Source organism: Leptonychotes weddellii, chromosome 5 (assembly GCF_054177405.1).
Source record: "Leptonychotes weddellii isolate Sample4059 chromosome 5, ASM5417740v2, whole genome shotgun sequence".
NCBI classification, from domain to species: Eukaryota; Metazoa; Chordata; class Mammalia; order Carnivora; family Phocidae; genus Leptonychotes; species Leptonychotes weddellii.
This window is the reverse complement of record NC_138373.1, coordinates 45032602-45047702: the sequence shown is the minus strand read 5'-3', so window position 1 is coordinate 45047702 and position 15101 is coordinate 45032602. Positions and strand designations below refer to the sequence as shown.

The 15101-nt window shown below is 42.4% G+C and overlaps 1 protein-coding gene across 6 annotated transcripts in view; it reads right to left on the bottom strand.

The window, feature by feature from the left end:
- Positions 1–15101, bottom strand: part of CELF2 (CUGBP Elav-like family member 2) — a 604346-nt gene that overhangs the window by 285982 nt on the left and 303263 nt on the right. The window contains exon 1 of one of the 6 annotated variants that reach the window (XM_081820563.1): positions 6868–7116. The exons of 3 other annotated variants lie outside the window; for them this stretch is intronic. In XM_081820563.1, the coding sequence (XP_081676689.1) occupies positions 6868–6941 (74 nt within the window). In that variant the 5' untranslated portion in view covers positions 6942–7116. Of the gene's footprint in view, positions 1–6867; positions 7117–15101 lie in introns of those variants that run through there. 2 more of the 6 variants (XM_081820564.1, XM_081820565.1) reach the window with 2 other exon arrangements.

Here is a 15101-nt window from a genome sequence, read left to right as displayed (position 1 = left end):
CTGAAGAGTGAGTCACCACCATCATCTGTACAACTGGGGGGATCTTCAGGCGCTAATGGAGCCTATAAATGTCAGACAAAGCAGCTGATGGGTTGGGGGAACTTGATGTCCATGGTTATGACAGAAGCATAAGCACTCTTATTGAAGAGATAAATGACTTTGACTTCCTTAATTATTAAGACCTTAAAAAGGGGCACACCTGGGTGGCTCAGTCGTTAAGCGTCTGCCTTCAGCTCAGGTCATGATCCCAGGGTCCTGGGATTGAGCCCCGCATCGGGCTCCCTGCTCAGCAGGAAGCCTGCTTCTCCCTCTCCCACTCCCCTTGCTTGTGTTCCCTCTCTTGCTGTGTCTCTCTCTGTCAAATAAATAAAAAATCTTTAAAAAAAAAAAAAAAGATCTTAAAAAAAAAAAGACTTAAAATCAAAACATCCCATAACCCCATTTTTAAGGCAATGTTACTTTTTTTTTTTTTTAAAGATTTTATTTATTTATTTGAGAGAGAATGAGATAGAGAGCATGAGAGGGGGGAGGGTCAGAGAGAGCAGGGAGCCCGACGCGGGACTCGATCCCGGGACTCCAGGATCATGACCTGAGCCGAAGGCAGTCGCTTAACCAACTGAGCCACCCAGGTGCCCCAAGGCAATGTTACTTTTAAAGGAATCTTGTGACCCGGTCATCTATCTGTAGGACTGACTCTTACCGTTCTGCTGACCAAAAGGGAGCACAGATCATTTAAATGGAGACCTCCTCAGAATAGATTTATTTAAAATCTGACCTTAAGTTAAAGGCCATAGGAGTCTGGTAGAGAAGTTCAAAATAATAAACCTAAATAACCTGTCTAAATACAGCCTAAACTTAATTTACATAAATCTTCAGGAGGAAAAAAAAATGGGTCTAATAATTTGCTGGCAAGTTGGCTCTGAGGCATTCATTCAAATGGAGTAATTAAAATTTAACCAAAAATGGAATTTGTACTCATCTGTCATTGTGAGAGCCGTAGGATTACATATTTATTAGCATTCCATTTTAAAGTATCAGCTGATTTTAAAGTATCACTCTCAGTATCTGAGCATAATATACAATCTGCAGTTCACAAAACAGACCGTTCATAAAACTCCGGGTGTAGTGCTGTGAACGTGTAAATCTCAAATATGCTCACCAGGCATTTCCACCACCTAACCGGAATTGTATTTCTATAAAACCAGTTAGAGTAATCACTTTCTGTTATGATTTAGAACAAATGGGAAGGGTGAAGCAGTTCAAAACCTCCCTGTTTCCCCCTTTCTTTTAAAAGTCCTTTTTAGGAGGAGTCCAAAGCTCACAGTAAATGAAAAAGAAATCCCCAGGAGGAGAAGGAGGTTTCCATCCCTTCACATCTAGATTCAGAGCATGAGACGATTGGATGGCACAATTAAACAGTGATGATGCTAAAGGGGAATAATTATTTTACAATTACCTGAGAGCATCGCATTTACGGCACTAATTAGTTTTTGTTTCCCACAAAGGTTTTTCCAGGAATGTGCAGCTCCATTTCTCTTAGCTTTAGCAAGAGCTCTCTCTTAAGGAAAAATAAAAATACATTTTCTGCAATGCTACCCAAGTGGCACACTGTGAGGCTGGCTCTGTCGTGTTACTGGTCCCTCCCTGGTAGTGGAAACGGACGCGAGGGCATGGGACCTTATTGGTGCTAATGAACTGGAAACCATTAATACTTTGCAGAACCTCCCTTCTGTGGTGTGTAGAACACATATCGCATGGACAAATAGCTGACTCTTTGTGGTATCCTAATCTGCAAACAAAAAGAAAAACGTGAGCCTCCCCTGAAAAAAACACAACCCTCCAGAGCGAATACTCTTAAGTTGGAAATAAAGACCTCTCAAGTTTGGATGAAGTAAAGCACAGGAACTGCAATGCTTCGGTGACTTACGATTTTAGCTCCTTGAAACAGGTTGAAAATATCAGGTTTTCCAGGGGAATGCCAATCAGATAAAGGATGCTTACAGTATTGTTTAACAGTTGCGAGGTGGATTTTAAAACGTGCTATTATGACATCAGTGACCGTGCAGAAATTTACATATAAGCCTCAACAAATGAGCACTACCCCTCATTTTGGCACAATAGCTAGAGATCAGGTCCCTGTACTGGTTGTAGGACACTCCAGTTTATCAGAGGATTTTGCATGCCAACGTAGTACCTGTCGTTAATGAGAATCAGCATTTCATCTGTAAACAACAAAACCACAAGGAAGGAGGGTAAGGAGAAATGAAAAGTTTGCAAATTTATGTAAAAAAAGGGTGGGGGAGTAGATTTCAGTCTTATCAGAGGCCAAATACACTGCTGTTACAGCTACTGGGGGGCACGGGGAGAACCGCTCTGAGGTGGAAAACATTCTAAATGATCCCATGAAATCTTAATTGCTAGGTTCCTATCGGAAAAATATGATCTCCTTTTTTATCTTGTCTTGCAAGGTTCTTGTTGCCCCCAGTTCACAGCATCTCATCAACAGATGCTGGAGTAATCTCAATCCAACAAATTACAATTAAACAGCAATACTTAACAATTAACATAATACCTCTAACCCAGATCAAAGATAACATTAGTGTTCCAAAACGCCAATATGGGATGAGTTTTTGGTTTCAGGAAGCAGCTGATACTAAAATATGTATTGCTTACTGAGAATTGCTACCTGAAAGTACACTTTTAGAATTTTCCTTAAAAACCCATATACATAACTCTTCTTTTAGAACCTTCTGTCTTTAATTCCTCACACGATCATCAAGGAATCAGGTGATAAGTCTCAGTTATCACTGTATTTTCTTATTGGCATTTTCCAAATATACTTCAAATGCCATCTGGGGAAAAAAAGGGGGGGGTAGGACCCTAATGCTTTTGACCTTCATCTTGCTGGTACCTTGTAAACCAGAAAATATTTTTCTGGTGTGTGAGTTTGAATCAAATATGAAGAGTGTGAGTTTGAATCAAATATGAAGTCAATCCTGAACAAGTGATATGTATTTCCTATAAAGCTCAACCATTCTCGTGTGGCACAATTTTGGTTTCCTGATAAAAACCTATGTCGAATATTTAATTCACAGTTCTCTCTTCTCTCCCCAACAACATTGGAACTGGCATTTCTGTAACACACGCACAAGCCAACCGCAGCTTTGCTATTTACTGCCTCTGAGGCATGGGCAAGCATAGAACCTCCTTAAACATGACCTGTAAAATGGGTAGAATACACCCCCTGCACATCTGTTGTCAAGGTTAGAGACAGGTAAATCAAGTGCCTTGGCACACAGTAGGCATTCAATTAATGACTCATGTTATTGTCATTTAAGGAGGGAAAGGGAGAAAGCAATAATTGCCTTGCCTCCCAGAACTGGTCACATTACCCCAACAATAGTTTCTTAATTTAAAACGAGGAAGTTTGACCAGATGGTCTCTTAAGCCCCTTTCAACTTGAACAGTAAGTCCCTAGAATCACCTTTCAGTTTAACTGCACACTGATAGACGTTTTTCCAGTTATCTTAACTTGGGAGGACTTAATGAACAAAAATGGTGAATTTACCAAGTTGATGAATTTACACTCAGGATAACTTTTCTCGTTTCCAACAAGGTTACTTACTGAAGATGAAAAAAAAAATAAGATTTCATGTTAATTTATTGCTAGCTTCTTGGTGTCTTATTCTAACATCACAGATCAGAATAATTTTAAAGCTGCATTTGTCGATTTTTTTTCCACCTGCAATTTCTCATTTCCAGGACATTATTTCTTAGATTTTTCTGTTTAAAAATTCAAAAACATCTAAAACCCCCCAAATACCTACATGATCATTAAAAAGGTTAAACAAAGGAAACCCTCATCCCCACCCCTGTCCCAAACTGCACCAGTTTAAAATAACATTTTTAAAATCAGTTCCTATTCCTATTTTCATTATGCTTTGCTGCAAACGATATTCTATAGCAACACAGAGACAACAAAACATTAGTAGTTAAGATTATTTAAAAGGTCTATTTCCATTTACAGTTTCGACCCTGAATGCTTAAAAAACCAAGACTCTGAAGCATATGTCCTCACGTTTCAGACCCACTGCAGAGCCTCACATGATCTGGGCTCTTTAAACACTGGATGGCTTGTGGGGCCACCAAACATAATAATTCATCTCAAAAGGTATTTGTTCATCTGCCTTGAGGACTCAAACATATTACATCTTGCAAACTTATGTAATATATTCTTGTGGGAGAACACCATTGAAAATATGTCCTACTGCTTTAGAAAAATCAACACCAGAAAAGCCCCTATGCTTTATTTAAGTTCCTTTTAGGAATAGGCCAACATCTAGCCGACTGCAATTTAGTCCAAATGGCAATATACCATATGTGACAACCAGTCCCCAACACAATAAATCTGCACAGCTATCTTCCCAACTGCATGCATATGGCAATCAGATACACTGCTAGGTGGGTTTCAAACATTTTCAGCTTGTCATATGCCCTCCCACACAACTCCGTTCCCCAAAGATAGTCTCCAATGTGAGTTAATTATGAACTATTTTGGAAAACATGCTACAGTACTCTCGGGGCTAAGAAGACAGAATAGTTATCTTGGAAACAAATATTTACAAATCCTCTTTCTTTTTTTAAAACAGTTCAATTAAGCAATAGTTGATAGCACTGAAAACAATGAGAGTTTGGTTCCAAAAGATACCGTCTGGAAATAACTAGTATCTGGAAGAGAAGTAGGGTAGAAGTTATGGTAAGGTTTGCATAGGAGACTCTGTGGCTGAGATACAAAGGCTCTATTCAGAGCAAACAGTTTGAAAAAGCCACATTCATCCACCAAATGAAAAGGACGAATTAAACTTTCATAATTCATAATTTAACTGAGAAGCGTCAGCATCTTTCGGAGACCATTAACATATTAAATTCACAGAGCATTCATTAGATGTATATGGTCACCTAAGTAGCAAGTGACCATAAATTCACAAGCATGATCAAGACAATTCTTTTCCCCCCACACTCCTCTAGAGAGCAGAAAACACAAAACTTTCAATAGCAAAGGTGCAAACAAGTATTATGTATCTATACAGATACATATATATATACCTTGAATATATATATATATTTTTTTTTAAGGGGGACAGGACAAGATCTTATAAAACATGTATCATGGGAACGTTACTAATCAAGATAAATTTCCCAGAGAAAACTGCCAAAAGGAAATTCAATATTTTAATTTACGTTATCTGATTATCTTAGTTGGGACAATGAACCAGAGCGAGTGTACAAGCAAGTTAACATTCTTCATATCGACTGGAAGGACAACTGCACTTAAGAGATTCTATCATACCCCTCCCCCCACTTTTTTTTTTTTTTTTTTTAATCCTAGGGGCTCAAATAATTAGCCACTGCGGAGTTTCTCAAAAATCTCTCAAACTGGGCGCCTGGGTGGCTCAGTCGTTAGGCCTCTGCCTTCGGCTCAGGTCATGATCCCAGGGTCCTGGGATCGAGTCCCACATCAGGCTCCCTCCTGGAGAGGAAGCCTGCTTCTTCCTCTCCCACTCCCGCTGCTTGTGTTCCTGCTCTCGCTATCTCTGTCTGTCAAATAAATAAATAAAATCTTAAAAAAAAAAAATCTCTCAAACTCATAACACTTAACATGCTAGAAAATGAATCTAGCACCATAGGGGAAAGTTAGTTGCCAGAGAAATGGATCATAAAGCTCTGAATGGCCTACAAATTGCAAAGGGTACAGTAAGGTGCCAGAAAGAATATGGATGTGAAATCGTACAGTGGGTAGAAGAGGAAACATTTTATATATACTCTTACCAGGGATAACAGTCCTTTTCTTTTTTCCCCACTAGATTAACTGCAGCCTAGATTCACTAGCAGATGTCTTGCCTGGTAAGAGAGAATTTTATACATTCCAAGTCTAAAATGGACACAGATCTTTCAGACCCGCTCTGGCAACCCCTTTAGGTTTCTTTTTCATAACACGACTGAATACGAGTGGATACTATTGGCTCGATAGCGCCTGAGCTGATAAGAGAAACTTTCCTGTCAAGACTAACGAGCCAGATAAAAATTAGATCTACTTTCCTCAGAAATCCCAGCTCTTTACTTCTCCCAATAAACTCTCCACCCTAGTTTGACATGTAAAACCACCAGGATCACATTAATTATTAAATTATAGACCGCATATCAGACAAACCACCATGATTACGTAAAAATTACCTCTAATTTCTGCAACAGAGTACACCGGGCTATTTTAATGCCTTATAATTATCCACCCCCTCCCCCCCACCCTTTTTTTTTTTTTTTCCTCTTCTCTCCTTCCACTCTCCCACCACCGGAAAGGAATCTTTGCAAATGTAAGTCAGAGGAGCGGGTAATTTGGTAAGAAGGGATCTTTAAATGGGCCACGAGAGCTCCATCAGACCCGCATTTCAAATGACACGAGCGTGCACGCGCACCCCGCCCCGGGACGCCGCGCCCCGCTCGCCGGTCCCCGCCGGCCGGACCCCCGGACCCCACATCAGGCTCGCCGGTCCTCACCTGGTCCCCCGCTCGCCGGTCCCCCGCCGGGAACCCACGCCCAGCCGGTGCCGGTCCCCGCCCCGACCCCGATCCCCGCGCCCCGCTCGCCGGTCCCCACCCCGACCCCAATCCCCGCACCGCTCGGCGCAGCACGTCCGGACACTCGCCCCGCTCCCCGCGCCGCCTCCGAGACCTAGGGGAGGCGGCAGCTCCGGAGCCGCCACCGCCCGCTCTCGCCCTACTCGGGGCTCCGGGAAGGAGACCTGCGGCAGCCGCCGGGCCGAGGGCGCGGGGAGAGCGGCCACGCGTGCCCCGCGGGCTCACACTTACATTCTGTCGGGAACTAGCAGGCGGCCCTCGACCATCATGTCCGGGAGGAAATCCAGCTTGAAGGCAGAAGTCATGTTCTCGGCGCGCGCTCTGCGCTCGGGCGGCGGGGGGCGGCTGTGCGCGCGTCCGAGCGGCCGCGGGCGGCGCGAGACGGGCAGGGACAGGTGCGCGCGGCCTCCCGGCGGCGGCCGCCCGAGCCGGCACTTGTCACATTCTCTCCCCTCCCGCTCTCCGCCAATCCCCTCCGAAATCCAGCGCCCCGGCGACGGTCTGCGGAGCGCCAGGTGCGGCGAGCGGAGGCGGAGCTCCGCGCCCGCCGCGCCGCCGCTTAACCCCTGCGGGCCCGCTCGCCCGCCCGGCCCCCGGAGGGAGGGACCCGCCCGAGGCCGGCGGCGGGGGAAGCTGAGCTCACCAGCTTTAAAAATAGCCAGACTTTCCTAGGGTCCCCAGCCTCCGGAAACGCAAACTAGTTCACCACGCTGACTCGGTCCAGTTCCACTCAATTCCCTATTTCCACGGCGCCTGGCACGAGGCCCGAATAACCGCTGTAGTAGATTTAGTGCCACTGTATTGCCAAAGCCTTAGTTCACATGCCGGTCAAAACCCAACTCCCAAGCCGAAGAGAAACGGAACCCTCAGGAGTTTTTGCTGAAAACGCTTTTCTGCGCGATCTGCTCGCCAGTGGATGAACTAACAGTAATAACTGATACAGCATTCGTGGGTTAGCCCAAGCAAATATCAGATAAATGGCCCAAGTGACATTTAGGGACTTATCTCAATGCTTTAAGGACAAAGATGACTCCATCTCCACACAATTACATTTCCTTTGTATTCTCTCGAAAAATGAATTAGTTAGGATAAGGGACTGAAAATGTGAATCACAGTAATCATGTTTTCTTTTAAGGAGAAATCCAATCTGTCATTTTCTAGTATTTAATAAAACGACCGAAAACCAACTTTGAGTTTATTGAAAGGCTGTGAGATCTATAACGTAGTGGACATGAAGCTTAACACCCTTTAAGATTTGTGACTATTTACTAATAGGGCTTGAGGAAAATGGCGAAAATCTCACAAATGAATAGAAGCAGGGAGTTTAATTTTCCCAAGTGATTTGCAAAATTCTTGAAAGGTTAAGTAAGTGGTGGGGCATGCTCATTCACTGTTGTCATTGTTTTGTTGTTTGGTTATTAGGATGAAACCAAACTTTTCACAATGTCACAAGTACGTAAAACTCCTATCTCATGTGCTAAAGCGTCATTAATTGCATACCAGAAGTTTACAGTTTGCCTCTTTTTTGGTCATCACTTCTATTTCGTAATGACATCACACCTGGCGATGTAGTCATGGTAACCAGGGAATTAAACAAGTAAGTCACGTGTGTAGTCAAATATATCAGGTGTGAGATGTATCAGACACCATAATATGGAGAAAAGATCTTTTCTCACCAACTTCTTGTGTGATATGAGAACTGACCATCTTTGGAGATTATGAAGGAAAAGAAGTATTTATATACCAATTTTAAATCCAGGCTTGATGGATTGAGCACTATGAAGTAACAGGACTGGAGTATTCAATTAAGTCCATACATCCTTAATGGACTTGATTTCTTTCTTCAGCTGAACAATATATCTGGCTTTGACGAACATAGTTCTAATTCCAAGACCAATGTAGGGCTAGGACTAACCTTCATTTGAAAATATTGTCTTTCTGAGGAACGAGGTCTAGGTTCATAAGGAATTGAAAAACAGATGCAATAAAATGAATTCTTAGATCCAAATACCCAAACTTTTCCTGATGGCACTAATTTCCATTTATTCCCTATTCTTGCTACTCTAGGCTGCCTTTGAAATTATAAGAATTTTGTTGGTCTTTCAATAATCTTAATAAAGTAATTAACTGGATAAATGAGACCAACCTTGTCAGTTCTTGGTTTTCATGTATTATTTATATAAATCCCAAATGTATATAATGAGCTGACCGTATAACAAATTTATTTTAAGAATGAACAGAACTGGCCTCCAGAACAGAAGCAAAACATAACCGCATTAATCAAAGAGAGAAAGATTTCCAAATCAGCTGTGGAATAAAGCTACATATCTACATTCTGTAAGGTAGAAAAAGCTTCATTAACATGTACACTTCTGAAATATTTATTTTCTCTTTAATTGCATGTGAATTAGTTGGGAGAAGCTGCAGGGAAGCCCTCTTACTGACTTAAGCCTTCTCAGCAGTTTGTTAAATTCTAGCCTCAAATCCCTTGAGGCAATAGTGGATTCAAAGCAGCTTTTAATCATACTATAAGGAGGGTGAAGTAGTATGTAAGTAGGTCATAGAGAAAGAATTACAAGTGCATAGGTTATTGCCTTATTTAACAACTACAGCGTACCCGAGTTTTCAAAGCACATTTGCTTTTGCCATTTACAGTTCGAAAGAAAACCAGGGTCAAATACAAAAAGAAACTCACTCTCACATGGGATACCGTGACGATGTGAACCAAGGAATGCTTACGGAGTGTAGCTGAGTTTAAATAGTTTGTCTGCCAAATACATAAATAATACAGTGATTGTACAGGTACTTGATGGAGGTGCCAAAGAGAAACAAAATACACACACATACACAAACACACACACACACACACAAACACACACCCCATAAGGTGTTGTTTCCATGATCATAGCACATGCACAATAGCCCTTTTAAAAAATACCAATTTCAAAAGCTCTTGAGTCTAAAAACGAAAACAAAACCAAAACACCCAACCAAATACCACCTGATGAAAAGCGTAAATTTCTCTTTTCACTGCTTTGGCAGAAGGAAAAAACAAAAATCCAAAAACAACTCAATGGGGCCCTTTTAATTTTCATGCAATCATGAGCCATCAGGTATCATGTTTTGGCAGTTGGTGTTATTTGGCAGACAGTTCCACTGGGCCGCTGTTGAACACTCGGGTTCAATGGAGCTATTTTATAGCCAGGGATCTTATCAACGGCACTGAAACGGGATGAGGCCATCAGGGGGCCCCTCTCGTGGATTTGACCTGGTTGGTGTCACCACTCTGTGCTGCCATCACTGGGGACGGTTCTGTTGGGAATAATGAAGTTTCCTCATAGTTTTCACTTCATGGTAGAAAAACCTTAAGCTCTTCCCTAGGCCCATCCCCCTACCTTCCCTAATTGTCTTTTTTTTTTTTAATCAACTTGCTATTCATTTCCCAAACAAAAGGCAATTCAAGAATTGGAAGCACTTCAAGGGAAAGTTTCTGAATGACCTCATTTTATATGAGGCCTTCCAAGGCAATCGGGTGCACTGTGCTGTTTCAGCAAGCCGCTTCCCCCCTCACGCCTCATCTCAAACTGAGTTTTCTCTAATGGTCATTGTTTGAGCACTGAATTATCACTGGCATTAAAAAAAAAAAAAACACACCACAAAACTCTCAATAGAAACAGCGTGCTAATAAAATGCATAGAGTACACACTAAGAGAACTAGAAGAATCCTATCCCTATCACCCCACTCAATCAATGAACCAGAATATAGTCCTTTGATTATAGAGCTTTCAACATTTTGGCACAAAGTTTATAACCATATCTTACAGACAGGTGCTTGATATATGGGGATTAGTGTTTACAAGCAAACAATTTTTTCCCCTACAGACAACCTTGTATATTTTATGACAAGTTTCCATTTTTTAATGGTTCCTATACACAATGTCACACCTTGCAATCTCTTTAAAAGCAGAAGACTATCAGCTCTGTTATCAGAGATGTATCAGTACTGTTCCATCTACTCAAAAAGCCTCCTTCACAAAAGGGTCTCCCCTCTCCCCAACTTCTGGCTCACCATTGCAAACTGGAATCCAAAACATCTTTCCCCTATCACATTTTCAAATTCAAATTTTATTAACATAGCTGTTTCGGCTTAAAAAAAAAAAAAGCCTAATGTGCTCAGAGCCACTTGGAGCAAGAAATACAGGCCCTACAAGGGGATTTCCTATCATTTCTAGCCAATAAATTTGAAATCCACATGAATTTTAAGTACCTGAGAGAGTATCTGACTTTGTGGCCATGTGTTCTTGGCTTACTCCAGTTTCATTAGCAACTTGCAAAAATAAACAATGGTGTTTTTGATCTGCTTAAAAAAACCCAAACAGATCCTTAAGTGATACATATAAATATCTTTTCTTCATCCCATAAAGGTATCCCTTAAAAAATACTTATATGGCTAATTATAAATTTAAAATGATCACTTTATTATTCACCACCCCCCCCCCCCCCGCCCACTCCTATTTTCAATTGAAAGCTTCTGGAATGGTGACTCTGTCACATTCCTAAAATGACTTAAGTAAAATTAAATGCCAATAAAGATGAAGTAGTTATTAAAGTCTTATTTTACATTTCTACAGGAATTTTAGTCACTCTCCCTTGAGAACAGCTGCTACTAGCTTTCTGCAATCTTGTGTTTTTCGGAATCTGTTTTTAATAGAGCAAAAATACATAATGGTGAATTTATCTTCCTTCTGAAGAGGCCCTCAAAATGAAGATGGTTCTTTGTATACATACCTTCGTGCTCCGAAATGAGAGGCCCCTCTTGAGTTTCCAGAAGCTTCCATTCCAAGGGGATGAAATGCTAACACCGTGGGTCTCTCAGACGCAGAGCCCAACCAGCCCATCACTTCCCTCCCCACCTTGCCCTTTCCCTTGCCTTTCTCCATGATACCGCCGCTGCCTCCTTTTTGTCCCCCCTCTTAGCTTTCTCTCTCAGATGGCAGCCAGGCAATGCCAGAAGCCTCCCCCCACAGCTGTGTCTGAGGAGGCAGGTGACTACCAACGTGAAGGGAGTTGCGGTTGGTTGCTTATCTGTAGGAGAAATCAAGTTTGCCTCGCCTTGACCAAAGCTGGTTTCTGAACTGGGAACAGCTGTCTCTGGGGTGAGCCGTGGGATTCCTTTCCAGACATTACCAGAGGGTGGGAGGGGGAGGATGCAAGTCTGTGTCCCATGAAGTGAGGACACAGAACACGAACATGGGGAAGAATGGAGAAACGGTGGCCAGAGGAAAAAGGTCTAGTGTGGTGGTTTGCACACGAAGGCACTCAGTGAAAACCTCTGAAGGAATGTTCCAGCGGCCTCTTGAAGATCCCGAGAAGGGTCGGACTACACCAGGTACCCTTATCTGGTGCCAGCCTGGCGGCAGGAACAAAATTTATACCTATCAGGATGAGGCGTTTAATTCTCTGGCAGTCTGCCCTCCAACACCCCCCTCCCAGCCCCCGCAAAAGGTTTTCCCCGATTGGCCACAAGTTCTCATCTTACTGTCACGTGTTGTTCGATTAAAAAAGGAGAAACTTCTGCTTGATGAAGCGCAACAGCTGAGCGGCAACAGCTGGGTGGGTACAGCAGTGGGGCAGACATGAGGTCCAGAGAGAGAGAGAGAGAGAGAGAGAGAGAGCGTGCAGCAACAGGTGGGGGAGAAGGAAAGGAAACAGGGAAACAGGAGATTCAAGCCTTGGGGTGGGGCTGTCTGAGACAGATCTTGGCAACAATCAAAACCTCAACTCAGGAGGTATGACAGCCCCCTTTGCCGGAATCTCTCTCTCTTTTTTCCTAAACAAATACATCTGGAAGAAGAATGAAGATTAAGAGAGCAAAATCTTGGGTTTCTGTAAAACAAAACACACGAATCCGCTTTACCCACAATGGTGACGGATCGCCTTCGAAGCGCTTTGGTTACCAGGATCAGAAGCCATCTGATAGAGTGCATGCAGGTCAGACTCTTTAAGGCAAATGCTACTTTCCAACTGAGTGGAAAAAGACGAGAAGATTTAAGAACCAAACCTGTTTGATTCTGCATTTGATTCTGTCAGATTGTTGACTGACACTGGAAACGCGTCATTTAATTTACTGATTCATCAGCTAGACCTCTGTCATATGCGTGGTCATCCTTTCCTCGTAGGGATGAATGGCTGAAAAATCAAAATCTACCATGATCCTCAAATAAAAGGTGCAATGTGTTAACCTAATTATTACTACAGCAATTATATAACAAAGCTATTAAAATGACATGTAGGTTGAAAATACATTAAGGTTTTGAGTACAGGAAATTTATTTTTTCCCTATAATAGGGTTCAAATCTCTAGCCATTTTTAGCTTATGATAGAGGTTTTTAAAAATCCCAAATGACTTTTTACTTAAATTTGCTTTTGATTCTAATTCCCCTTGAAGTCCATTAGGGGCAAAAAAAAATTTCTTTTTCCTTCTGCTTAAAAGAACTACCCAAAATCTTCATGGGAAGGTGGTGTAGCTATCTTCCCAAGCTAAGTGGAATGTGTTCTATCTTACCTCCACTGCTGAGTGTAAACCTTTATGTTACCCCATAGTTCAGTCTCAATACTCTCTGGAGGCTCGTAGGTGCATTTGCCCTATTTCATAGGAATATGGCAAGGTTAGGGAGCAGGAGAGGTGTGGAAGACTTTGGGTCTGGGGAAGAAAGGAGAAGTTGTTAAGATTTTGTTTTGCTTTGTTTTAATAACAGGACAGCTGCTTTCTCCTCCTCACTCACCCACGCTTCAGGCCAGGTCACCTCCCCGTCCTCTGCATCACACCCCCGATAGCTTTCTACCTGCTGCTCTTTCTCCGTTTCATGACTGTTGTGAGTTTCTGGATGGCTGGGACTATATCTCATATTGAGCGCAATATATATCTGTGCCTTGATTGGTTATGATTGCAATAGGACATCTTTTGGCCTCTCTTACAGTCAAAAAGTTACATTTCAACTTAATGCTTTAAAATTCTTTCTCCTGCCGTCACACCTACTCCCATTGTACAACTGAAAGGCTGAGAAAAGTGAGGCAAAGGATGCTTTAATTCAAAGACCTCGTGAACTAGAAGACAGATGAGTGGGGATAGAAGGCGAGTCATTAGAAGCCGAAAGCAAACACCACTGTGATTTTTCCTGTCGCATTCATTATTTTTCTTTTCTTACTGTACCACTTCCTCGGTGGCAACACTCTGAGGCACGTACCAATCAAAGGCCATGGTGGAAATGCAGCACCAGAGGAAGAGATGACTTTAAAGTGTCAGATATGCAATAGTTATGCTTTCAAGTTGGCACGGGAGGAGTTTGGCTGAGTCCTGAGTTCAAATCCCTCCCTTTCGAGCTATGTGTCTGCAGGCCTATTACTTTACCTTTCTCTGTCTCAGTTTTTCATCTTTAAAATGGTAATAACGTAACTACCTGCAACTCTTGGATGCCTGTGAGGATTAAATCATATAAATTAAAAAACCCACCTAATGTAGTGCCAGGCATAGACTGTTAATAAATTTTGGTTTTATTCTTTACTTCCAATCATAATCCTACCCCCGCCCCACACACACACCACCCAACCCCACCAACCCAATCTTTGTTTAAACCTGGAACTGGCAGGTAGAAAGTAAAAGAGAAAGCCAGTTCTAATCCTATTGTTCTTGTAGCATTAAAGTTTCACTGACACCTTCCATTTTGAAGGCCAGCAGCCTAATCCAGAGAGAAGGTAAAGGTTTTGGTTTACAGAGAGCAAGCACTGAGCATCCTGGGGCTTGGGGTGACATCTCTATCCCTTTTCAAATTAGGTCAGTTTCCAAAGAGAAGGTCCAAATGATCCTAACTGCTGACACCAGGAACTTAGCGCCTCTTACCACCAACTCCGAGAGTTTTCATTTTCAGAGATGCTTCCTAAATCATCTCTGAATGAATGCGTAAGCCAGTTCACAGAGTCCAAAAGGGACTTTTTACCCATGACAGCTGCAACCTTTCTTAAGACAGGGATTTAAAAAGCCACGAGGTCGTAGGTGTATCATTGTTATAACTTTCAACCTCAAGCCCTCCTTGACCAGGACAACAAAGTTTGTCGAGCTGAATAATTTTCCGGGAAGATTCTAGTTTTTATTGTTCTCTGAGAGCATGCTGGCAAGTTCTGCTTTATAAACTCCAGTGATTCACCAGGATTCTAAGCAGCCAATCATGGGCAGGTTAACTTGGAATGGGCTGAGGTGGCAGCTTGAGCCGCCCTGGTAATACATGTCACTCCGGGCTGGTGTCATCTCGTCCCCACAGACGCCATTTCCTGTTAACTGTGATGGTCTTGACATACAAGAAAATGTGCTGAGATCAGTCACAGCCAGAAAAAAAAAGCCACAGAGCTGATAAGCATACCTGTGCATGATAATCCCTTACGACATTGCATGAAGCAGAAGGTTGTGT